This window comes from Xiphophorus maculatus, chromosome 13, assembly GCF_002775205.1.
Source record: "Xiphophorus maculatus strain JP 163 A chromosome 13, X_maculatus-5.0-male, whole genome shotgun sequence".
NCBI classification, from domain to species: domain Eukaryota; kingdom Metazoa; phylum Chordata; class Actinopteri; order Cyprinodontiformes; family Poeciliidae; genus Xiphophorus; species Xiphophorus maculatus.
Genome location: NC_036455.1, coordinates 17,496,708 through 17,523,934, shown reverse-complemented (window position 1 = coordinate 17,523,934; position 27,227 = coordinate 17,496,708). Strand labels below are relative to the sequence as shown.

Below are 27,227 nucleotides of genomic sequence, written 5' to 3'. Positions count from 1 at the left end.
ATGATTATTTCGTTCACAACGGTGCTTCCTAAACTAATGCCAGGCATTTACCTAAAGCAGCAGCAGCATGTTTAGAAGCTACTCCCATGCAGGACTAGCTAACTGTGACTGTGTGTCATTTCTCTTAGCTCTGCGTTCACCTGGTAAAATATTTTTGTTGCTGGTGCATAAAGAAGACCACATGTAGGACCATCACTCTTACTGTGATTTTTGGCAGAGATACACCCTAGTCTGAGTGTGGATAAACACTCCAGCAAGTGTGGCATTATTAAGTTGCTTCATAGTCCATTAAATCTCTAGGTGTCCCTGTATTGGTGGTAAAAGCTGAATTATTCCCTTTCTCTGCAGGAGGAGACACAAATGTCACTAAATGTCAAGCACTCGCAGCTTTGGCTTAGCTTTCAGGCTGATTAGGCTTGCACATACAATCAGCAGGGCTTGCCCTTTTGGCCAGCAGTTTGATTGGTGTGAGCAGCCTGGTCCTGTAGAGAAAGAACCTCTGAGACGCAAAACTGGACATAAGTAAAAAGGAAGCATGGTGTGGAGGGGGTCCACCCAATTATCAGAAGTGGAGAGAGTGTCTTTTTCCAATGTGTGTCCAACTGTGCACACACATTTGGACACGCATTCTCAGTCAGCGAGAGCGACCTAAAGATAGCCGAGCCCCCGTGGAAACCGTAATTAGTGGGGTGAAAGGAGAAGGCGGGGGTGGAGTTGCTGGTGGAAGACTTATTGTTTGAATCATCTGATATGTGTTGTATAATGACCTGTACAACAGAGGAGCACAGAGAGGGAAAGCATAGGGAAATCAGACGGAGAGTTGGCTGGAGAGATGCAAAGTTTAGCATGCATGTGTAGATTGCTGGACTTTGTTGAAGTATCCATGTGGTTCTGGTTTCAGTAACGACAACAAGAGCTCCTAAATGTGATCACAGCTTCTTGTGAACCTGGCGGATTGTGAGGTTTTTCAGGTAGTTGAGTGGATTTTCATGGTGATTCGGGCTTTCTAGCACGGATTCTGAAACTAATAAGTGGGCATTAGGCCGGTATGAGATTCCCAGGTTGTGATAGTCCTGGTTGTTACATTTAATCAAAATGCCTGGACGAAAATGTATACCATAATTAAATCACTTTTGTTTTAAAGAGAAACGGAAAAAATACTCGTAGATGTACGCAAAACTACAAAACATACACCAGCTAAATTTAGAAACAGTTTTCACAAGCTTGGTAAGTTTCTAATGTTTGGCTTTTGCAGGTTGACATGGATAAAACAACCATATTATGGGCTCAACACATGGGAGGGGGCGACGAAAGGCAAACATTTTTCGCCACTTGGGATGAACCCAACTGACAGGATGTGTTGGCAACGGTGACAAAAGTTGAACATATTTCAACTTTCTTGTGTCATGTTTACATGTACGAGCTCAAAATTTCACATGCACAAATTTCGCCTGTCGCTTGGCTAGAGGAGGGCAAACGGCTGTCGCCTCATCACGCAGGTTTCCTAGGAAACGAGGGACGGCACCTCCTGTGTTTCAAGCCCGCTAGCTAGTGAAGCAGGCCTTCAGTCGGCAGTCGTAGCTTTAAAGTGGTGTTACCTCGGAAAAAGGGATGTATTAGTTTCCAGACCACTAATGCCCACGTTTTTGTAAGCAGTTTGTACTTGTAAGCATAGAAAAAGTGAAGAAGTGTCCTTTCAGCTAGCTGACCTGCAGTCCACTAATAAAGGTCTGGGAAGAGCATCTCTGTGGTACTTGGAGCTATAAATCCTACAAAAAACTCCTGGCCCATTCCAGGACTTTCTCTTGAATCTCATTATCAACTTTAAAACAACATGGCGGAAAATGTTTGTGGCTTTGAAAATGAAACATTTTAAGCTATGACAGCGGTTAAAACAAACATTTAATGCTGACCATGCGAGCGTCCACTTTAACACACACCAGTTCACATCTTGTAGTGGCTAGCCCCCTCCCCAGAATATAAGAAACTAGCTGACTGCTTTTCCAAGGGGCTTCTTAAAAACTCCCCCCTCTGTTTCCTCTACGGGCTGCAGGTGGTGAGTGGACATGTGTTGCTAGCTTGGAGAAGGTTTTTTTATTTAGTCATAAGCCCCTGGGCTTTGTTTGAGGACTGACTGGTGTGTGTGTGTGTGTGTTGAACACAATGGCTGTGTTTACACAGGAATCGCTGTGTACATGCACGCATTCACAAGCCGTGCACACATGCAGGCTTTTCTTCTTTTTCCTTTAGGTTAAAGATGAGTGTTGGGTTTTAGAAACTGGATACCAGTTTTACAAAGTTGTTATCACAACACCCGCATGGGCGGCAGTTTTAGAAAGGCCTTTGACATCTGTCTTTCTGGAGTTTAAATTTTTTTTTTTCCCTTTTCCCTCTAATCATTATCCTGTCCGTTTAGGCTCGGTTCGTCTCATTTATTCGCTGTGCTCCTCCTCCTTGTGCAGGGTGCTTGCTGAGACCAGAGGGTTCCCTGCGAGAGGGAGCACAAGGCAAACATCATGGCTTTAGCAGGATGCCCTGACTACTTTTTACGTCACTCAAACTACCAGGTAAATATTTTCTGAGCTTTGTGCTTGTTTGCATGTCAGTGGTACACAGTGTGAATGAATGTTTTGAAGTAGTGTGGCTCTAAAATTCAGGTTTCTTTAAATAGCACTGTGAGCGCCGACCTGGATTGATTGAGAACTATCTGATTTGTGGCTTACCGCTTTATAATGTGGCTACAGCATTATTTATAAAAACCTTTAGGTTGTTTTACTTCACAGGAAGAATGTCCTATTAAAATATTTTGTACCAGCAATGTGGTGCTCTGATTTCCCTGATGTTTTGCAGGTAATCATGCGTTAATCCTCAAGGTCTTAGATCTTCTTTTGTCGAGTGTTTTATTTTTTTTTTTTGCTTTTCTTGCTGTCAAACATGGCTAACTATTAAGTTAAATGTACTAGTTACAAGAGTGACTTTAAAAAAACAAACTATATGGTCTCTAAATGAACTACCCTACAGCAAATTCCGATTTTTTACTCAAGTACAATAAAAATCAAATTTAACCTAAGTGCCATAAGAACAAGAGTAGAGAAGAGAGAGGAGGATAAAGAGGACAAAAGAAAACACCCTGGAAGTTTGCTTCTACACCTGCAGAAAGAGAGAAAAAACAGAACCGAGAAACAACATATGCAGGTATAACAACAATGAAATTGTCAGCTACTTGGAACGTTCACATTCGTAACGTCTTTTAACCGATTAGCATCTGAAATAATGACCTGTTGGGATTTTTTTCCCCCATTTTTATATTTTAGGAAGCTATGAAAGTATGTTCACAACAATGTTCAAAGAATCACCTTTGCCAATAAGCCCCGATCTTCTTTGTGATGGCTCAATAATTCTGGTAAAAACATCGTGAAGACTGACACTTTGATATGTGAGAACAATCTGAAAAGTCAGTAAAGCTCCTCCGTTTGCACGAGTGAAAGAGTAAACATGCCAGACAGAACAAGCTAACATTGCAGGGGCTCCGACTTACTACAATTACGATAGACAGAAACAACATATGCATGTACAGTATATGCAGCAGATAGACAGTCCGGTACAATATAGTGGACGCAGACTTAAGCTTGGAGCAGAACCGGTACCAACTTACGCTGCCAACAGTAGATGATCACCAAAGACGACAAATTTACTAGAAACAGAAATTCAACTGAGGTTTGCATGAACCAGATTCTTGTTTACAATGTAAAAAAAATCAATCAGTGAATCCAGGATAAGATTATTAGTCTAATAATATTTTTATTTGATCAGCAGTAGGCTTAAAGAAAGTGACTGTTTATTTCTAAGTGTCTTGGAGAAACCTGTTTTCAGACTAAAGAGTTTTAAGGTGTGGGTGTGCAGCACTAATTTTCACTTCAAAGTTTATTTTTTGAGCTTAGTTAGTCTTCAACAGCCCTTGAAGTAGAATAAAAAAAAGAACAAACAAAACATAGGAATGTAGTCTGATCTTCTAATCTGGATATGAAACATTTGTCAAAGCTCATCTAGAATTACTAGCTTGTTTTAACATTAATTAATGAGCAGTCTGTTGGATAAAGCCTTTTTAGAAGTGGGTTGAAAAAAATAAATAAGTTACAGTCTTAAGACAGACTTAGATTTATCTACCCATAAAATGGGCCTTATATTTCAGAGCTACAGTTTCACCAATTATTTAATGGCACGGCTTTAAATCCCGAGAAATTGTTCAACAAATGCAGACAAGGCTCAACCTGCACACACATAAAAGGTTTTTGGGACCAATATCAAACCCTAAACGGGCTGAAATCTTTTGATATAAGTTTTTTATTGCTTGAAAATACTTAGACTTTTATACTCTGTTGTATGAAACACCAGTTTACTCTTTAATAACGTTTCCATAACAAATGAAAAGAGCAATGTAGGCCATTATTTAGAACAGATAAACATGTATTTCTACTGCTGCTTAAGCAATGTAGCTTTTATTATTACAGTAGTAGGGATGTTTAAGTGCATGTTGTGCAGAATTACAGTACCTTTTTGTTCTGCTCTACACTGTGTACCAGTACTCCCATTTGTTTGTTTAATTAGTTTGGCTCTCTGCTCAAAGAGTCAATAATCAGCTGTTCAACAGAAATGTCCTGTGGTTCCCACATCATAACTGTGTACCGTTTTCACGACCTGAAATATTTTCCAAGCCATTGACTACGACTCTTTTGTAAGCGATGGTATAAGCTCAGTTTTAGCCAGCTGAACAGCAGTGTGCAGAGGGGCAACTCTTACTTTACGCTTCACACAACCAGATAAAGCTCTGATCACACTGACACTTTCTCTGGCATATCCTTAAACGGCCAGAAAGCCACAGGAACTTTTTAAAACCTTAATTTACCTTGACACCAGTGACCAGCTGAGTTTAGCACATCTCTGCCAGAGAGTTTTGCTCATGTTAGATGCTGCTGGAATAGGTTTAAAGGCACCAGCATTCATCCAGACTTCAGAAATCGACCCATATTAACGTAGGCTAATGATGAAAATGGTGTCACTTTGTTTGCAGAGATATCCGCCTGCCGAACTTGGCACTAGACCCAGGTCGAACTTTTCAACAGAGCTCTGTGCGAAGTGCTGAGTGCAGGCAGGAGTTTGACCAATCACATCAATGTTGATATCTATCTTCAACTAGTCTGCTTGAAAATTTAGTCCACTACCTGGTTTCTGTGTCTGTAGGAGACACGAATACTTTCGAGGAACATTTACCTGACACAGTGAGGAATTGCGTACGTTTGTATGATTCTTCACTAAGTAACTACTATTATACTATGATTGGCAAATGGTTAATAACTCCTGGATGGAGATTGCAATGTGTAGGCTGTGATTTTCCTGATGTACACGGAAGCGGGAGTGGTGTGTCCTAGATGGTCTGTGCCGTTGTACAAAAGGTGTGCGTAATGATGAACGTGCCAAATTCACGCGGCTGCCCATCGTGGATACGGATAAAGTATGTGGGAGCCGTAATAGTTAAGTTATGGATTGCATAAAAGGACAGCCTCTTGATTATAGTTCTGCAAACCTCTCTTGGGGTCTACATGTGTGCAGTAGCAAGGCCTCTTGCCTCGAGGTTGGGGTCTCTCAGTCTGGTTTGATGCAATATGGCGTCTCTGCAACACAACAGACCCACTTCCAGTGTCCAAATCCTTGCAGAATGAGCCCTTTGTTTCTCCGTTTGGGGTTTCTCCTTTCCAACTCTCCAGTAACCTAAGGAATTTGGTTGAACGGCATTGTGGAGCTCTATAAATAGAACTACTAAACAAACACCATTAACAAGCTGTGGACTTTGTTTTGTGACAGGCTTTTGGGATTGACGCTGTGACGTCTCGCTGCGACTCAGAGTGGGATGAAGGAGGTGACGTAACGTCAGCCGCCTTGTTGCTCTGGGTGGAGGTACAAACGTGAAGCCTCCTGCTAGCCCAAACCGTGGGACTGCAGAGCTCCTGTTGAGCTGACATTAAGTTGGATTGGTTCTCTTTAGCTTCCAGGAAGGAGTCTTTGCTCCAGTAAGACCGCAGTGAATAGTGAATTGAGTCTCCACAGAAAACATTCCTCCATCCTACATCTAGTGCAGGGAAAAAAAGCAGATTTAGGTTGTTAAACAGAAAGAAGCTGGCTATTACGTCGCTGTGTGTTCTTGTGTGAAGTTTGCCAATTGAGATGAGACTGCATGTTCTTTCTCCCACCCCTGTGGAGTTTTTCTCTGGGTGTAGTTTGTATAGATAAGGAGCAAATGAGCCGTCCCTGTGTGAACTTACATAATGCTATACATAACGCCGGGGATGTTTGGGAATCTGGGCACTGCTCCACTCCCGTCTCCTATGTGTTTGTAGGTGTGGGCGTGTGTGTGTGTGTGTATCTCAGTGAGAGCTTTGGAGCAGTGCCAGAGATGTATCTGATTGAGTCGGCTGTAAATCTTTCTTTCATTTCTGTCTCTCTTTGCAAATCCATCTTTTTGTGGGTAAGTTTACATTTGCAAATGTGTATTTGTTCACGTTACACAACACCGAAACATTTTGACTTGCAGCTGAGTCGTTGAGTCGTGGCTTTAGTTGTTCAGGAAAGAAAGAGGAAAGGCTGAGCAATTTAATATTTCAGTATTTTCAAAGTAAGAACAAGTATGAAAAATGTTTCTATTTTCAGACTTTATTCCTTATCCCATCTGTTTAACTTTTGTATTCTTTCTTCTGTACTTCTTTATGTCGTTTCTACTTTCCACCCTTCTTTTTTTCTGTTTTCGGTCTTTTTTCCTTGTACCGTCTTTACTTGCGTCTGTGTTCATTGTGTCTACCCTCATTTTTCTTCCTTTGTTTCTCACCACTACTAAATTTTGGGGGAAGTTTTCTAATAAACACTCTTCTTGTGGAGACTGATGTAAACTTTTTTGAACTTTCTTAAAGGAACACAAGCCTAACATGTTGTTAGCGGGTGAAATAGTGGGGCGTGCTGCTCGAGTTGGTCACTTATCAGACGTGCCACTTGTGGCGCGCGGCTTTTTTTTTTTTTCACAGCTGGAAACATTTCCAAACATCCAAATGTGTAGTTTCTGTAAGGAAAAAGTTTAGAAGCTCTCATTAGTTTTGCACCATGGACGAAATTTTATCGATCCAAAATAATAATCACTTCTTAAACACAAGTACTAAAGACTACTTTTACTATCAGCTTTGCTAATCATGTTCAATGTTTCCTAGTAGAAATATACTGATTGGTAATGACTACAAATGGACCCTGTGTATTGCAGTAAATCCCATCGAAAAAACAAGTTGAATTTGTTAAAGCACCAAGTTTCATTTTATATTTTATTTAATTTGAAAATACTTTAGAAATCCCAAAGAGAAATTCAATGTTGATCAAATTACAACATTGCAGCTTCTCCACAATCCGGTCCACGATGTTCATCATTTCTCTGCTTCTTCAGTTTGACCACTACAATGAGTGTGGATGTAGTAAAAAATATTTATATATATAAAAGTAAATGAACTTAAAAAGAACACAAAACACTCTTATTAAAAGATCATTTTGTAATTGTCAGGTTCTGCTGCTTATGCATCTGAACATAAGATCTCTTCAATACTGTTTCATGGGGTCCTTAAAGCCGTAGAGTCAGTCAAAGTGCATCAGAGTTCATTGTGAAGGTTTATGGGGAATGCGACCATTATAATCGACTCTTTTATAGCAAGAGCGCTTCCAGTTAAGGGGTCTTTTTAGCAGCAGTTAACAGTGCTGCTACTGATAACTCCTACTGGACCCAGAATGCTGTTCTTCCTCAAACCCCACACAGTCACTGCCTTGTGCCCTGGAGGAGGCAGGCTGATGCAGGACTGGGCAGCACTATCAAGATATACCTGTAGAGGTTTTTTTTTATTTTTAAATAAACATTTTCATATTTTGTGATAATTTCTAAAGATACTGCTATACATTTAAAGTATAAATTGTGCATATTTGCTTGCTGCAGCTGGTTTTCAGTGGAAGTTCAGAGGAGCTGCTGTACCTCAGCCCTAGCTAAAGTCTGCAGTCAGACCACAGGCCCAGCAGCCAAGCTGTCTTCCTTGGAAAGCTTTTGGCTGCTGCTTCTCAGAGCTATAAATCTAGCTCCTGGCATTTATGGATGTTTTCGAAGCACAGAGGGGAGATGCGAGCCAGTGTGTATGTGTGCGCACGCACAACAGGACTCCTGGCCACGAGCAGTTCCTGGAAGCAACGCTTCCGCGTTCTTCGTTTTCCTGGAAAAGGGAAGATTTTCAAATTTGGCTTTTGGGCCTTTGTTTCTCTCTGACAGCTTTCTCGCCTCGAGGCTGTTTCGGATTAGCCGGTGTGTCCCCAGATGTGTGACAGTGCTGTGGATGTTCTGTTTGTTTTTGTCTTTTAGCTGCAGATGTGTTGATGAAACCGAAACGCTGCAGGATGTGCTTCATGTTTGTGTTGGACAGATGTGGCAGTGACAGCTGCAGGTCAGCAGGGTCATGGGGTTAGCATATGGCTTGACGTTACTGGAAAGCAGAGCCCCTCAACCATTTGAACTCGTGGTATTTCATCCTTCAGGAAAACCTCGGGCATCCTAAGGGTGTGGTTTGATTACGTTCACTTTTAAATTAAAGATTTACATTTTTTTTGGGCAGGAAAGGATGGAGCGCACTTCCTCCCGCCGGCCTGAGGAGCTGATCGTTTCCGGCTTTCAGCGCACAGCCAGTCAAGCTTCGCCACATCACCATGGTAACGCCCCTCTCTCCTCCACATCCATTTCTGTAGAAGGCCATTTAACAAATTTTTTTGACATTTGATGTGAAAACTGATTGAAACACAATTAATTGGGCGTAATGTACTGATTTGGTTCAATATGCTTATGAATGTAGGACACACTTACAGCCAGTGTTCAAAGCTAGTTCAAAGTTCAGATAACACAGATTTCTAATTCACACTTTCCAAATTTCAAGCTTAAAAATGAGTAAATTTACATTTATTTATTCATTTCCCTATACAAGAAAATCATTTCCACTAACTTAAATTTTGACAAATGACATTATCCCTTAATTAGGCATCAATGGACAGCTTTTATAATCATAATTTTAAAACGGTATTCTGGCCAAGTTGAGCTTCAGACTGTTCTAAACTACAATACACACTTGAAAAATGTACACATTTTAGAACATTTCAGTAAGTAATACAAAAACAGATCTGAGTCCAGTCATCAGTCAAAATGGTTGCAGTCATGTCTCACTGCTGAGAATGTTTAATATTTGCTTAAATTTAGTAGATGAGATTATTTGTTTCAAATGTAGCTGACTTAGGAGCTGATTTCATGCAAGAGGAGAATATTTAAGAAAGTAACTTCTGTCACTTTCAAAGTACAACAAGGTTTATGCTCCTTTTCATGCACAATGGTCACAAAGTCAACAAACGCAGCATTAGGTTGTCATTACACAAATATGCAACATTGTGACCACATGGTGCTTACATAGCAGACAAATCAGGTTTTTTTTTTTTGCTTGCCTTGAAATAAAATGCATAAATTTTTCTTTGTGTAAGAGAGCTGGTGTTTGCCCTAATCTCCTCTGTCCACATGCAGAGTTTATATTGTTGGATGTTGTCACTTTGAGCTGCACTCAGTTGTTCCTCAAGTTTAATTAAACTGCCTATTGAAGCTCACCATTCTCTGGAAGCATTAATTTCTGATAAACCTCCTCATTTTAGTGCTATTTTTGCACAACATGGATACTGAGCTGGATTACCAGCTCAGTAATAAACACTTAAATCTAACTAGGTTGCGTAAAGTACTATACAGTTACATATAAAGTATGCCAAGAGGCAGATTTTCTAGGAAAAGGTATGTTCCAGCTTTTGTGGTCACGATACAAAACAAATGGTTCTAATTTCCCACATATGTGTTCAGTGTGAGGTAAGTGTACTGCATTGATAAGGGTTGGAAAAGATCCTCATATTAAAATTGCTGTTGTGGAAACTATTTCTCCAATGGTTTAGCATTCTGAAACTAATTTAAAACCGAAGAAAGGGTGACTCACTCACACAGATGCAGATGCACAAAGGCAACCCAATAAATAGTTGCTGTTTTGCAGAAAACATGATTATAAATCTTTGTTTTAGTATTATTATTTTTTTTATTGAGTCATGCAGTAAATAATTTTGAAAGGCAAAATATTCCTCTGTCACGTTGCTCCATTATCCTACAGCTTTTGTTCTGTCCATTTTTCACACATCATCTCCTCTTTTGATTGCTGTCTTCTTGGAGCCAAACAGATGATGGCCTACTTAACGCTCGCTGACTTCCTAGAAGTCCCTCTCTCTAATTGCCCAACTTTTACACCATCTAGGAAACTGTCTCCCTTCATCAGTTCATGCTCTGCTCACCATATGGAGACGTTGTTTACACCCCTTTTTCTCACAACGCGTCCCCGTCTACACACAACGTCATCGTAAATCATAACTATGAGGCATCATAATAATGCAAAGCTACATAAATCAGCCTAATAAAATTAAGTTATAGCAATGCAGGTGTAGGCTTGTGGGGCAAGGGAGGGGATTAAGGAAGGTAAAGCTGGTCCGTATTCTGACAGGCAGACACATGAGATAATTCATATTTATTTATCCCCTTGCTTGTTCAAGAAAACTTAAATATTGTGAAAAAATAAAGCACATCAGAGCATTAAATTGCTAATCTTAATGCTTAAATATCTGCAATATGATTTTTATCCTTTAAGGCACCAAACTTTTAATCTCTGATGTTTTTACATCCTGCACCTGAGGTGAAATTATGTATTTTTAATCCCAGTAAGTTACAGCTGATATTATGATGAATTATAGGTGTTTGTCCTTGTTTTAGGTTTGTAGTATTGATCCACCCATCAGACTTCCTGGGACACTTTCCTGTCTCTGTTTTTTTTTTTTTTTTTGTAAAACTCTCATCTGCTATTACGGGTTTTAGTCACTTTTAGTTAAAATTACATAAAGTATAAAACAATTGTTGGCCTTTCTGCCTCGAGAGGACATTTAATATTCACACAGTACTAGAATCAGAGCAGATACTATATTGGATTTGAGAGCAGTCCGTGTTAAAGAGGGTTTAATGAATTTACAAGTGCAATACGAAATGGACTTGACGTTTCAAACTTAAACGACCCCGACCTTAACTCAGATTAAACGGAGCTACTTTTCTGTTGTGTATTTGACTTCTCTTGTGCCGTGAAGTCAATTTGCTCTGTCGTCAGTTCGACAAAACATCCCAAAGACGGGTGGGAATTGGGCAGGGACTGGAAAGCACATTTAAAATCAGTCAAACTCCTACGGTTCCAGGAAACGCTCACGCACATAAACATGTTTATGAATTAAACATTTTCAGCACTACTCTTCATGTATCTCGTGGACTTCAACACTACACAGCAGCCATGAATGATTGAAAACAAGTGGAAGTCTCCACAATAAAGTTTTGCACATTACAGAACGGGCTTGAGTCAAAGTCACTCGGATAAAGTTACGTTTTGGCCTTGCACAACTCAGACACTTTACATCAGCCTCACTAATGGATTGGTTTATATTTAGATCGGCTCAGGTTGCGTGCCCTTCGTTTATGATAGCCCCATCTGTCTTCCTGATAACCTGACAACATGCTTTATTGGCAGCGAAGCCTAAAAGCACCACCTGCAACACAAACGCTACAGATGAGTTTTGTTAATAGATAAGTTAAGTATTTTAAGTAAGCAAAAAATAAATAAGATTCAGGCTAATACTAACTACGATCCTTATGTTTCATAATGAAAACGCTCCAGATTTCCTTACTGACCTCTAGACGGTGGTTAGGGATCAATAATTGCTGGTTTTTGTGGCTTCGGGTTAGTATATTTTGAGATCCTAGAGGAATGGAACATCCACTTTTGCATGGCATGTTTTGTTGTCAGATGCTAACCAGACAGCTGCAGCAAGTCTTTCACATTCCAGGTCAAAGTAAATGGACAAGAAGGAGAAGGCATTTTCTTTCTCTATGTCCTCTGGGCTCCCTGTGCAAAGCCAACAGTGGAGTTGGCCAAACCAGCCGCAGGAGGAGGGAGAGGAATGCCAATGAAACCATCATTATCCTCCTAAAGCCGCACAAGGCTGCTTTTTTTTTATTTAAGACTCTGGTAGGCTAAATGATAAAGCGCCGTTCCAACAGTGAAAAGACAGATTAGAAGCCTTGAAACCTGGAAGCGTGTGCGTGGTGTGGGATCTCCATATTAGCGGACATAAAATATTGATTTAAGGGTTTGTTCCCATGTTTTGCCAAGACGCAGATGAATTACACTTTTTAAACATGCCCACGGAAATCTCAGCTTGCCAGTGGCAGCTACTTATTTTTCAATTAAGTCCAGCAAAAGCGATCCTGGACAGAAGCGAACGCTTTCTGCTCTAAAAAGGCCCCAGTTGATAAAAATCTTCCAGTATTTTCCATGGACTAAAATTACCCTAATCGTGGCTCATTGCTGCAGGTTGATAGCTAAGACAGGAGTTTACAATCCAGATGTTTTTCCTCTGCAGTTGACTTGAGTGGTTTTATTCTTGCAATTTACTCCATAATATTGCCTTCATCGAATATGTTGGTGCCAATTAAAGATTTTGATGGATGGACTTGAGCTCAGTTGAACATTCATCCCATTAGTGGCTACAAAGTACTCACTGTTTAGTTGTTTAATCTTGACTTATGCTGTCTCCTTGCGCTATAAAAGCATGTTGGTGTGGATAGCTAGCCAAAGATTTTTAAAATCCCCATTTTTATATCCTGTCACACTTTTATGCATCTTTCTCGTGTTTCAATGATGTACAAAAGTATGTCGCTTTAAGCATTTTTCAAGGGTTCCCGTTCGTACCAATGCTCCACTGGTACTCGAATCTCACATCAGTGACCCGGTAATAATGTTAATTAATTTCATGGTATACCATGCAGATGTTTTGTCTACACCAGAAAAGATCACTGAACCTAACATGCTAAATGCTTGGAATGACTGTAAAAGATAGTTTTACAGTTTGTAACACATTCAAACCGTATATTTGACAATCCTCAACTTGATTCACAACCATTATTCAAAACTGTGAACATCGTAGACAATAACTTTACATATTTAGTTCCACTTGATTGACACAATGCACTTTATTTCTTCATGTTCAGAAATGGTAAATTGAGCATCTAGAAATAAAAAATCCATCTAAATTTCTCACAAGATCTGTGATTCAGACAAATGTAAACTGTGTTTTTATGCTGCGTTTTAGTCAGAACCAGGAGTTGCATCACAACCAAGTTGAGCACACTCTAGTTGCAAGATGGAAAATATCGGGATTTGGTATTTGATTTGGTGCTGCCATCTTTTACGTACAGAACAAGCAGCTAGCAGTACATTTTACCCATTTAATTTGATCGTAAACAAAAGGAACATATGCATAGATAAATATTTCATAGCACTATTTTTGAAGCCAATTTAAAAATATTGGCTTCAATATTCAACATGAAGTACCAATAAATACTTCATGTTGGTAACTTTCACTACTTTTTGTATGCATGGCAGCCATGTTGGATTTTTTTTAAACCCTGAGCTGATCGACCATCTCCAAATTTCCCAGTCAGAATTCCAACTCTAAAAGAAGTTTTTATTGTTTTCTCACTGGGAATTGGAAACCCAAACAGAGAAACCACAGCTGGCTACCCTGACATATGTGACATTATAAGAAACCATGTGATGGCAGCTTCACATCGTTGGTGCTGTAGAATTATTTAACGTAACACTTGCTTTCCCAGAGCCATGCTGCTGACATTACCTTTGGGACTAGGAAGATTTGCGTTTTGGTTTCAAATTTTTGATTAAAGGGGATAACTTTTTGTAAACATTGCATCATTTTTCTTTATAAAAAGCAATAAAATGGCAACAATTGATGTGTAAAAATTAATCTAATCTAAAATCAGATGGTAAAGCTTGTCTGAGCTTTACACAAGAAGCACGTTGGTCGTTTTCTACTCTCTGGGTTTTAGCCCCCCTTGTCCTCTGGGCCCTTCACACACCCATCTCCTGTCCCACTCATGAACCTGAACATCACTTGAACCTGTGTCCCAGACTGTGCTTTTTGTGTGTGCTGGACTGTCAGACCATGCCTCTTTGTGATCCAAACATGAGCGGCGACTCCTGTTTTTTTTGGAACAGCAGATTCCCTTCTGCTCTTTGTGTTCGCCATGTGTCTAAAGCACAGCACAGTGTTTTCTTTAAAAAAAAAACAAAAAACGTGTATAATCCAAAGCACGTGTTTGTGTGCGCTGCACATTGCACGTGGTGTCCCATCCTTGTTCTGAAGCGTGCATGTGTGTACGGCGTTTTGCTGCTCTGCTTCGTCCTGACCATTTAAGCCACCGTGTGCAATGAGCGGACTAGTTAACGCTCCCAGAGCTCAGTAATTTCTTCTCCAGGAATGTTTGGAATTCTCCGAGCGGTGTTGGGGTGGGACTCGCATAGGACTGAAGGGTTTTGGACACATACATATACACAAACACATGCAGAAACTCTCTGAGGAGGCAGTTGTGGACTTTTAAAGAGGGTTTAATGTGAAGTTTTTTCTTTTCAATGAGGGGAACTGTTTTCCATCCTGCTTTTACACTTTTTCTCTCTCTCTCTAAGCCTAGGTCTTTCTTTAAGTCTTAGAGAAATCTCCTGACATGAGGAATTCACTGATTGTTTTAGAGCAGCGAATAATCTGCACGTTGCTCAACTCTGAGGTTCATTGACACTTGGCCTCTCAAATCCCTGGAGGACTTTAGCTAATTAAAAACGGTTCAGTGATGATCCTTCACATTTCATACCGGCTTGGTTTGCACTGTGGCTTCTGGTTGGAACCACCACACTTTGTCAGATATATCGGTCTCTTTAAATGTCAGACTTCATATTGATGAAGTGTACTCAACAAACTTTTTAGGTAATCCAGGTAGATGTAAAATCCAACTTTGGGTATTTTTACACCTGAGACTTGGTTCAATTGGGGACCAAAATTGCAACATTTGTTGCATTCTCAGCTGGTGCGGTTCACTTTCACACCGCCCCTCGTCAAATGAACAAAACTCTTTGAAAAACCTGTTCATCTCCTCGCCTGTGGCGGCGCTGCAATAAAAACCACAAAAGGAGACGACACAAAAATCTCAGAGGAAAACACAGAATGCACAAAAATGCACTTAAAAAGAAAAAGGTGGTGTAATACTAGATAACACAATTATCTGTTAGATAACCTACATTTCTACTACATGAAACCAGAAGGTTCATTTAGCAAACATGGCAAAAATCATGGCTGGGTTGTATTATTTTTAGATGTTTTATGTATATTATTCGTCACCATAATTTGAGCTGGCCAGTGATTTTTAGGAAAGTAAGACTGAGTGTGTCAGGGTAGAATGACAAAAAATAAATTTCTGGTTGTCCTACAGTTTTTACTCTGAAGAACATATAAAATTGCTCAGGGTAACAAGGTGCTACGTTGCATTTTCATACTAGCTCAAGTGCACTTCTGCCTTTTCCCTTGGAAAAACTTTTGCTTGTGATAAAAGTATGGAGTCATTTTTGTTCAAATATATCTTTGCCAGAAGTAGGTAAGGAACTTTTTTGGCCTGTTATAAGTTACCTTGGTTAATCTCTTAATAAGGAATGTAAAAGAATGGAGGACTACAACTGTGTTAAGCGCTGCCTCTCACTTCTGTCTTGCTCTCTTCTTCTTTTTCTCTTCTCTTCCCACAACCCAGCTGCCTCCACAGATGACGACGTGGACCTGGAGCAGCTGGTGAATGACATGAACTCCTCTGTGGAGAGCATGCAGTCCACGCAGGCAGAGACGGCGCTCCTCCTAAACAATGGTCACATGCACACGTCTCACCACCACCACGCTGCCCATCTGGGACACGGCCAGGTCCACCGTCGCCACACCCCGCCCCTGCGGCCCTCGCCCCCCTCCAGGGAAGGACTGAAGCACTCTCAGCCCATGCACATTCAGGCTGTCAGGTAAACACACCAAGCCTCTGGCTCTGTGTGGATCTGACCACCTTAAATACAATTAGAGGAGAGCTGGCAGCTTCCAGAAATGATCTCTTTTCCTCTCCATAGGTACATTGGTATATTAAAGGTCAAATTCAGCTGTAAATTAGATTAAGGGGATTTGCTGCAGAATTAATGTACACAGAGTTTATTTTATGCTAAATCAGGTACAGAATTCAGTTCTGTCCCTTCCCTGACGCATCAAATAAAATAATAAAAAAATAAATAAAAGTGTACATGTATGAACATGCAGGAAGTATTTTACTCATTACATTTTGTCCCTTTGTAACCACAAACTTCAGTGTATTTCATTGCCTTTTTATGTGATGGACCAACACAAAGTTGTGCATAATTGTGAGTTGGAAGAGAAATGATAAATGGTTTTTAAAAATTTTATTAGCTTGCAGCTGCAAATCCAGCTGCAAGTCTTTTGCAGCTACCAGCTTTGCTTATCTAGCGACTTTGTTTGCTTCAGTTCATTCAGGAGGAATGGAAAGCGTCTGTGAACATCCAGTTTCCAAGTCATTTCTTAACATATTCTAAGTGGAATTTAGTATTTATTATTGTTATTATTCCTTTGTAGCTTTGGCTGTGTGCTTTGGGTCACTGTCCTCCTGCAAGATGAAACTTTGCTTCAATCAAGTCTTTTTCACCCTCTAGTAGGGTTTTTTAAATCTTTTATTTTTCTTCTAATCAATTCTTACAAGCTTCTTTGTACTTGTTCAATCAAACCATCTCATGCCATGATGCCTCTGCCACCGTATTTCACTGTGATGATGGTGGGTTCGAACTGATGTGGTGTTAGCTTCAAGTTTGTTTGCTAAAGTTTAGTCTTATTTTACCATATCATCTGTTTGCTATATCCTCTACATGGCCTGTGGCTAAATGCAAGATGGACTTATTATAGTTTCTTTCAATAGTGGCTTGTTTTTCTTGCACAAAGTCTTTATTTTGTCGACTAAACCGGATCTGCAGCTTTCTCATGATACAGTTTGTTCTTTGACAAACGTCCTTCACTAAATATCTGTATTTATACTAATATTAAGCTACACAGATGAACTCAATTCAGTGCTAATTTTATGACTTCTGGTGGGTTTTAGTTGTACTGAAACTTATTTAGGCATGTCAGCATACAGAAGGCTTAGCAGAAATGACACACCACGTTTTTCACATTTGTATTTGTCAAAAAGTTTGAAACTGGGGGTAATTTTCCTATTTTCCTAGTTTGTTTTTTTCCCATCACATTAAAATACATGGAGGTTTGTGTTTTGTACTTTTAATGTACTGATAATTTCTGTTTTCACATTCTAGTCGAACATTCAGTGTTCTGTCTTTTATTCTTTATGTGTTGATTCTGGGGCAACAACATAAATGTATTTGTCTCCCTCTGCAGGTGCCTAAAGGAAGAGCAGCACCTGCGTCCCGCCTCCCTGCCCGCCATCCCCAACCCTTTCCCAGAGCTGTGCAGCCCAACAGGATCCCCCATTCTCAGCCCGATTCAGACCTCCGACAGCCATGCAAGTACACTTTCACCACAGCCTTGATTTTCCTTAAATTAAAAACATCAAATTACAAACCAGGAAGAGGAGGAACGTATTAGCAGTCTTAGTTATTTCCCTCCCTCTTAGCTTCCTATCATATTGATTGATCAGTAACAGGGCAGTGAGTTTGTGTGGATGTAAATCTGGAAGCGTTCAGAAATCAGCCGAGTGGCCCGTTAGTCTCAGGTCAAAGTAGCGAGTGTTGACTTTGGCTTCGCACTACGCTTTTCTTCCCTGACACTACGTCTCACCCTGGGTTATCTGACCCTGCGTGTGTGTATGTGTGTGTGCTCCTGCGGCGTCATCACTATCAATCATGCACACACAAACACAGAGACGTGTTTCGCTGGGGTTGAAGGTGAGCCGTGTCTCCAGGATGCCGCAGACTGAGTGCAGACTTCCGTTGCCGAGCCGACGACCTGAATGGGAACGTCTTCGAGTCGGATCTCCCTGAACCTCCTGAATCCGTCTGCCGGATTTGACAGGACACACTCATTTCCGCAGTTCACACGCTTTTACCATGGCTATATGCATTAATGTGTGCGTGTGTGTGGGTGTGTGTGTCTGTCACAGTCTTGCCTTTCCTTCCCTCCTGTTCGGCCTGCTGTTCCAGGAATGTTCCATCCGTCTCAAAGATGTTTTCAGGATGCCCACCCTGAACAACAACTTCTTTTAGATGGCCACTCACTTTTTCCTAACAAAGCTACCCAGATGGGCTATAACACATACGTGATAAGAAAAAGCATTATTTTAGCATTTTGTTGACATCATCTCACAAGGTCTGGAGTCACAAAGCAAGTCTGCATCTCGTACAATGAACCCTTTGTGTGCATGTGAGGCTGACAGCGAACTAAATGTTGCCTCATGTTTTTTCCACATTATCTTCATTATGTCCACACTTTGTCCATTTAACTATTATCCCATGTGTCCAAACAGGCAAGCATTTTCCATTAGATGTGTATTTAACTATTCAACTAACTTTTACATCCATTTTTTTAATGTAACACAACTGGGTTAACACAGACTGTATAATACTGAACACTGATTGCACTGCAAAAACACAATCTTACCAAGTAGTGTTTGTCTAATTTCCAGGGAAAATATCTCAGTACACTTGAAATGAGATAAAACTAACTCATAAGTCACTCTTCACCAAGATATAAGAGCTTGTCAGTAATTTCTTAATACTGATGAAAAAGTAGTAATTGGATTGGCAGATTATTTCACTTATATTAAGACATTTTCCACTTGTGATAAGTGAAAATAATCTGCCGATAGAGCTAGCACTTTTTCATCAAAATTGAGGAATTATTGACTAAAAATAAACTCCTGAAAGTTGCTGAAAGTTACTTATGAGTTAGTTTTGTCTTATTTCAAGCATACTAAGATATTTACATTAGAAGCTGGGCAAAAACTACTTGGTAAAATTTTGTGTTTTTGCATTGTGGTGATAGAAAAGTAGGAAGGTAGTGGCATTTTTTATCATTAGCAGAACAGTGATGAAAACATTTTGGTAGATGAAGCTTAAGACGTGGGAGCTCGACTGATAAATGTATCACATTTGGAAATGCAATGTTGCTTATTTAAGGAAACGTCTCTCCCACTGTGTTAGTTAACGATGACTGATTAAAATGGTTATGTGGATTGGTGTAGGATGCAGATTCCTTAATGAAATAAATGGAGCCTGAGTGAAGCATCCAGAAGAAACGGTCCAGTTGGGACACAATTCGGTCTGCAGGCTGACTAACAATAAGTTTGTAACTGTTTCCATTTGCACGGAGCAGATCTGCCTAGTGCGACACGTCACAGGGAGTGGGTTGAGTGACCAACAGACGGTCAGAACTAGACGGACCTCGTACTGGGCCAGGAGTGACCTCAATTCCAATTTTAGCCCGTACCAATCATCTTTCCAGATACTGACGCAAACAGTATTTTTGTTTTTTTGTTTAAATTCAAAATGTTACTACGATGATCATTGACGATATCAGGCAAATATGATTTTAGGTTCTTTGACGCAGGAGGAGTTTTGAGACTAGCAGAAAATAAAGGGTTTACAAGATTATCCCAATTTATTTATGGGATATTTATTCACGACTCAAGCTTAAGAACAAGTATGGAAATTAGTATCTGTATTTTCCACGTCTGGAAGAGTATGAAAAAAATATCTTTATTTTTAGCTCTTGATTCCCTTACACGTGTACTTAATTCAGTCCTTCCACCTTGTCCTTCCTCTTTTTTTTCTTCCTCTTTTCTTTTATTTTTTCATTGTTTTGTCCTTTGTTCAGTGTCTTCTTTGTCAATCTCCTTCCTTTCTTTTACATTTCTTCTTTTTTGTCCATTCTTCCTTGCATTTCTTTGCCTCAGTGTTTTCCTGCATTGTGTCCTCTCTCTTTACTTTAATTTCTTCATATCCACCCCCTTTCTTTTCCTCCTTGCCTTCCTTCCTTGTAGTTTGTTTGTGTTGCTTTTTGTCAGGTCTCATACTTGCGCTGCCCTGCTGTAAAAACCTTTTTGCCTGAATTTATCTAATTATGAACATAAAGGACTGAACTCTGGAAAGTTTCCTGGAAAAATCTGGAATTCAAAAAATGTTGAATCAAAGGTTTACTAACAGGAAAACGTCAAGCAGAAAAGTTTCAGTTTTGACAAATTTAATGAACCCCAGTTGATGGCGTGCTTGGGGTTTGTTATACAATCATTTCAATCAGCTGTTCTGGAACAGGAACTCATCTAAACATGAAGGACGGTGGACCAGTGTTGAGGACTCCTGCCCAGATGCACACATTAATTACTGGGACATCTGTACACCACACTTTCAGATATAAAACAACCAGTCGACTTCATGCTAACCCAACACACGACTTGTCAGTTTCTGCTAATGCTGAAAGTATTTGGTCACAAGCTACGATCTGTGTAAACTGCATGTCTCAAATGATGAAACATTAAGGAACAAACAGGTTTTCAACTTTCCAGTAAAAATATTAGAGGCTCCAAAAGTAGCTCACACACACACACACACACACACACACACACACACACACACTGCTTCTTTAAAGTTTCTGTCTTGGGACTTATTTTCACAGGTCGTTCTGTGAGTTCCTGTCACGAGATCTGGCAGCTCTTTCTACTGCACTGGTGGTCAGTACAGATCACAACGGTTGTGGGACAAACCAGACTAAAGCTCTCTTGTTAAAATAAAAATGGTTTGTTGGATATAATTCTGTATATTTGCTTATAAAACTTAGAGTAAGCTTGCTAAGGGTGGCTTACTTAACACTCACAGTTCTGATGATCGCTCTGGATTTGAGGAACAAACATCTTCATGTGGCATGTAGACTTTAAGGATAATGTTTATTTCATAACGTAGTGCGTGTCTTGACGTGGTGCGTTCACTTTTAATAGGATAATGCGCAAAATGAGCATCGACTCGTCTTGAGCTGATAAAACCGTCACTAATCAAATCAGTATTATGTAAAATTGACAATTATAAGGTTATTCCCTCATCAAAAACATACCTGGAGTGTTGCCTTGATCATCTCCTGCATGTTTGAGAAATTGTTTAATCTCCATGGCAACCAATCTCCATGGAAACCATTCAGCTGAGCAAACACCTAGTGGCACACGTCCTTGGAGTTGCAGTTTCCGAGGTTCCGCCTGACAGAGCAGCCCTCTCCCATGACTCCCCCACTCAGCTCCTTCAGACTAGCTGGCAGCAATTAGCAAACACCTGGAGGAACTCATCATACAAGTTACTTTTCAGTGCTACACTTGTAAAAACATTATTAAAAGGTTAATAAAGAGGCGTGCCGGGGTGGCGTAGGGGATAGCGTGACCTATGTTTGGAGGCCTTGAGTCCTCGACGCGGCCGTCGCGAGTTCGATTCCCGGACCTGACAATATTTGCCACATGTCTTCCCCCCATTCCTTCCCCCTTTCCTGTCAGCCTACTTTCATATAAGGGACACTAGAGCCCACAAGAGACCCCCTGGAGGGTTTAAAAAAAAAAAAAAGGTTAATAAAGCGATATTGTGACGACGTCCTGAAGGCAGAAGTTTCAGAAAGAGAAAGAGTTTCTTAAAGAGACAGAGGCCCAATTTCAAGGCATTATATTTGGAAGTAAAATTTCTATTACATCATACTTGATATGTAAATTTTTATATCAACTGAAGGTAACAGTTACTTAATTATGCTACAAAATGGCACTATGTGCCTGAAAAATACATAATACTGCCCCTTTAAATGCTGCATAACAGGTTGACTCTGACATGTGCCGTTGCTGTAGTGATGGGGTGCTCGGTTGCGTTAAATGTAAGCGAACAGCAGGCATAGAGAACCTGTGTAGGTGTTATGAGAACATATACATATGAATATATGCAGGTCTGTAAATGATGCAAGCCTTGGAGCAGGAGGAGCATATGAATGCAGACGAGTCACACATATGTGCCGTGGGACGATCAGCTGATAGTTCTCTGGTGTTTTTCTCCTCAGGCTGTCGCTGTGAATATTGTTCTGAAGATCCGCTAACAGGCTGACATTATGTCTCTGTCAGAAGTCCTAAATTGACTTTGGTCGGGGCTTCAGAGCCGTTTCTCATGGTTAATAATTCTAAAGGCCATTTCCCATGCAGCTTGTGCCAGCCTTGCAACATTCATTTGAGCCGAGTTTTCCCCCGCCTTTCACAGGGATTTGGTCAGGTCCCATCCGTCATCGTTGAGCAAATGCGTTTGCTTTGGCACCGTGGCTGTAACGCAACCCGAGCTTTTATTTGCGGCCAGAGACAGTATAATCAACATCAGGGTCAGCGGGTTGGACCCAGCAGTTAAATATACGCTCAGTCGCAAGCAGATGATTTGGATGAATGCCATGTGTATCAGCCGGCCTCCCTGCTCTCCTCTGAAGTAGCTTTGAGAAAGACACTGAACTTGATCCAGGTTCTGGTTTACTGCTCCTCAGCTGACCCTGACCTCTGACCTTCTTAGGGATGGATGCTCTTGGATGGGTTTTCTGTCCATTATTTGCTCTGCGGTTTGATTTTTAGATAATTGCTGCTTGTAAAGTCAGACAAAGATTAGAGGAAAGGTAGGAAGGGGGCGTTTATAACCCTTGAGCCTTTTCACATGTTCTCACATTATCACTAATAACTTTAATGGATTCTGTTGGTATTTCAGGTGATAGACCAACTCAAAGCAGAGTGTTATTGAAACGTTAAGTAGTTATCAGCAGTCATTTTTCTCAAGTAATTAAAAAATGTATCTCTTTTGACTCTAACCCTTTAAATAAAACAACAAAAAAAAGAGTCTGGTGCAAACATTTGCCTTTTTAAGTCACTATTAAGTCATTGAGGTCATGCCTACCACATGATCTCAATGTTTTCAGATTTTCTTTTTGACTCCTGAGTGGTTGGTTAGTCCTGATACTGCGTTGGACGAATTCATCAGATATTTACCAAAGAACAAAGAATAGTAAATGTATTGAGTCCAGCCTCAAAACACATGCACAGGACTTTAAGTGGTCAGAGCTCAGAAACTATTAAATTTAACTTTATTGTCTGGAATTTTTTGAGCTATTTTTAAAAGGCACAGTTAATGCTGCAGGTTGCATACAGACCAACCAGAGGGGTGTAGAGTAAATAACTTTGTAAGCTCCTGTATTCCAGCAATCAACTTGTAAAAAATATCTTAATGTGACTCTGGAGGCTGTGCTTATTGCTCTACTTTATACTAAATTTCCATGTAATGGTTTCTCTGGTGTCCTATTATTAGTTGTCTTCAAAGAAACATGCTTAAGTGCTGATTAATCTTGTGTAATAAGAAGAAAGCTCCTAGGCCCACACTCTTCAGGGACTCCTACCTCCCCTATGATTTGAGGTCAGCTGATGTATTTCTGCACGCAATGGTCTGCTGACCCACTGCAATCAGTCAAGGTGCATGTTCGCGTCCATGTCTGTGCGCTCAGAGAAAGTCGCTCAGTACAGTGAGCTAGATGGCCATTAGTTCACTGTGTAATCTACCACAAACAATTTCCATCATTACCTGCTAATGAGATGTAATCTGACTGTGGGGGGATTTGGTGCAGATTGACATGCAGGTCGGAGTAATTATTTCTGCTGGTGTTTGTGGGCTTAATAAAGATTTGCTGGAACTTTGTAGTTTTTGCCAAGCACAAAATGTTTTGCAGAGTTGCAATGTGATGATGCAACTTGAAAGTGTTTTCTAAGGATTGTTAGAGTAATTGCTTAACCACACCGCAGACTTTTTTTTTTCTCCCCCCGCCACTCTTACATTCCATGACTTTGCAAGAAGATAAAGTTGAATGCTGGTCCAAAAGGAGCCTGGGGAATCATTTTTAGCTACATAGTAGTTGTGCAACAATATATCCAGCTCATGAGATTATACATCATAATAGGTTTTTGAATTATTTTGGGGAAAACTTTAAATCCTAAAAAACTTTAAATCCTAAATTTCTTTCGTTGTTTTCACAAAGTAAAAGTTTCACAAATCAAAAATCGAATCTAATCGGTGTATCCTGTTCCAGTTGGAGGCCAGCAGTTATCATTAGCCAGTAATGGTAAGATCCCTGCGTTTCAAAAATCGTTCGTACCTCGTTTTAATCTGTCTCTGTTTGAAGCTGACTTTCTGTTCAGATAAAAGTCTCCAATATAGACACAACAGCTTGTCAAGCTCCAAACAAACACCAGTACATCTGGGCCTCATAATAATAGCTAACATGTTTTCAGCCAGACAAAGTCTCATAATAGCAGCCACTCCATAACTCTTTGACAAGAAACACTTTGGCATTTTAATGTTGCACGATCTAGTCCTAGGAGATCTTGTTTGTACTCGGACTCCTACAGCCTTTGAGAAACATTAAATGTTTCTACACTGTTGATCTATTAATTGATTTGTTGTTTTCCTCTTATCTGAGATTGGGTCATGGAGTAAATGGGTCAAGGTCCAGACATCCCACTACATTGCATACATAGGTCTACCCAAGATTCTCTGGAAAACCGCTAAGGGAGGCTTTCTGAATTCCCTAAATTAGTTGACAATTTTTTCATCACGACTCATCTGACGAAGCGATTCAGCCCTACATTTTGTCTGACTCGTGATCACACACAGGGTACGTCTGGACTTTCTGAAGTGAGGTTTGTTAGAGGGGCAGTATTATGGAAAATCTACTTTTTGAGCTATACATTGTTTTACAAAGTTATTCCCTCATTAAAATCATACCTGGGGCATTGCCATGATTCTTTAATGCGTGTTTGAGAAATCCTTTAAGCTCCTGTAGCAACCGTTCAGTTGTGCATAACGCCTTGGTGGACCTAGCCCCGCCTTTGAGTCACAGCTCCTCCTCTGAACTGCAGTTTCCAAGCTTCTGGGCACCTCCCCCACTTGTCTCCTTCAGACTAGCCAGCAGCAATTAGCAAACACCTGGTAGAACTGCACATCTGTGGAGCTCATTATACGAGCTACGTATCAGTGAAACGTTGGTAAAACGTTAAAGGATTAATAGAGGAGCCATGTTGTGATGACTTCCTGAAGGTGGAGTTTCAGTAAGAGCAGGAATGTTTAAGAGACAGAAGCCCAATTTCATGGCATTAAATTACAAAGTCAAATTTATTTTAAGTCATATTTGATATATACACAATATTTTAGAGTGATTGCAGTGTCTTGATTGTGTTAAAAAAATAGCACTGTCTGCAAAATACATAATACTGCCCCTGTAAAGGTCTTGGTAATGGATTCCCCGTTGGTAGTTGAAAGACGTCACGTCACTGTGAGCTAAATTTGAAGTGAAATGTAGATATGGTTTTAGTGTTGAAAGGTAACTAGTCAAACGTACTCTGTTTTAACTAACTTCAGCATTTAAAAAAACTGAAACTATAGATATCTATAGTTACCTAAATGCTGGGTTAATGGATATTAAAGTATTCTTGGGTTCTGCACCTCTTGTAGTCACAGTCTTTCCTGTGAAGATGAGTTTTCTTCCATTTCAAAGAAAGTTGTTAAATTTGAAGTATTAAATCTTATTTTAATTTTAGCACAAGACTACATCAAGGGAATAAAGTTAAGGGTGGAACTTGGCTCACGTTGTATATTTTCAAAGTTGATGAGAGTCTCACGGTGTCGGTTGCCGGGTCGTGTGGAGTTGAGCTCCTCATTGAGGCGCCGCTCTGGTGAAGTGAGATTGAGTTTGGCGGCTCCACAGAGGTAATCAGCTCTGACTGGCCTGAAACCTGAAGAACTCTCACTGACTGACAATGCTGCAAAAGAGTCCAGAGTGTCCAACCGCTAACAGGAAGTCAAATGCTGGCATTAGAGATTGGGCATGAGAAGCACAAGGTGGCGGTAAACTTTCACAGAAATATAGAATCAGTGACGGCTGAATTTGAATGTGCTTACTGCTCAGAATGGTTCTCTAGTGTTCAAAGACTTCAGGCACCACTTGGACTTGTGGAGAATCATTAACTAAAAATACATTTAAAATTGCAAATTCTAACCGTTCAAGTTCAACTGACTTTAACTTCAGACTGTGTTCAGTCCTTGAAGGCGCAGTATGTAACTTTATTAAAAAAAAAAGTTTTTTACATATTTGTTGAAACTGTCACTAGGTAGTGACATCATAGTACAAGACAAATAATCTGTGAAAAAAATCAAGCTCTTCTGCCTTCTCTCAGTGCCAACTAGAAGCAACCAATCAGAGCCAGGAGGCGGGTCTTAATGCTGTCAATCATGCCCATTTGCACACCTTCGTTCCAAACCCCCAAACTCCTCTTGATTTTTGCTATGATACAACTTCTCCTCACTAATAGAGCCTGTTATGAATGCTAAGGCTAATTAGCATAGCCATCGATGAAGGCAGATGCACACAATTTTCCTGTAACGACGACTTGTTTCTCCACCATTTGCTCATTTAGTAGCACATTCCCATGGATGGCTGACAGCGCTAAGATCCCCCTCCTGGCTCTGATTGGTTGTTTTTGTTCAGGAGCGGTAAACAGATTTCTTCAGACGGGAGTAAGTGGAGCAGATCAATCGTAATTATATTGTCATAATACAGTGACAGTTTTAACAAATATGTCAAACATTTCTTTTAATAAAGTTACATATTGCAGCTTTTGGCCCCTTTTGGCAGCTCAGACGTCCATGATGGCATTTTTAAGAAACTTGCAACAAAGTTAAAGAACTGGAAAGTGACATCAAAAACGTTGACATTTTTGTTTCAATCTTCCAAATCTCGTTTGCTTCTTTTAACTTTTCTTTTGTATTTTTCTTTTGTTTTAGGGGGGGAAAAAAATATGTAGTTTGAACCCCCACAACATCTTGTAGTTGTTAGTTGCAGGCAGCCGTGCTTTTGTTGATTCAAAGCCGTTGAAGTTATCTGCTGGCTGCATTCAATGTTTATACACAGAAAAGCAGACTGTGTGCAGAGTCATTCACTGAGTAAAGAAGTCTTTTTCACTCTGCAGCTCGAGTTACTGAGGAAGAGGCTGGCTCCGGCTTAAAACAACCAGATCAATTGTGCATACATCTGTGCTTGTGTAAAAATGTGTGCGTGTGTGAGAAAGAGGTTTAGGGGCT

At 40.2% G+C, this 27,227-nt stretch overlaps 1 protein-coding gene across 2 annotated transcripts in view; it reads left to right on the top strand.

Annotated features, from left to right (window-relative positions):
* Positions 1-27,227, top strand: part of LOC102222201 (growth factor receptor-bound protein 10-like) — a 54,873-nt gene that overhangs the window by 452 nt on the left and 27,194 nt on the right. The window contains exons 2-5 of one of the 2 annotated variants that reach the window (XM_023344793.1): positions 2,463-2,567; positions 8,682-8,775; positions 15,818-16,073; positions 17,500-17,623. In XM_023344793.1, the coding sequence (XP_023200561.1) occupies positions 2,517-2,567; positions 8,682-8,775; positions 15,818-16,073; positions 17,500-17,623 (525 nt within the window). In that variant the 5' untranslated portion in view covers positions 2,463-2,516. Of the gene's footprint in view, positions 1-2,462; positions 2,568-8,681; positions 8,776-15,817; positions 16,074-17,499; positions 17,628-27,227 lie in introns of those variants that run through there. The other variant, XM_023344795.1, reaches the window with a different exon arrangement.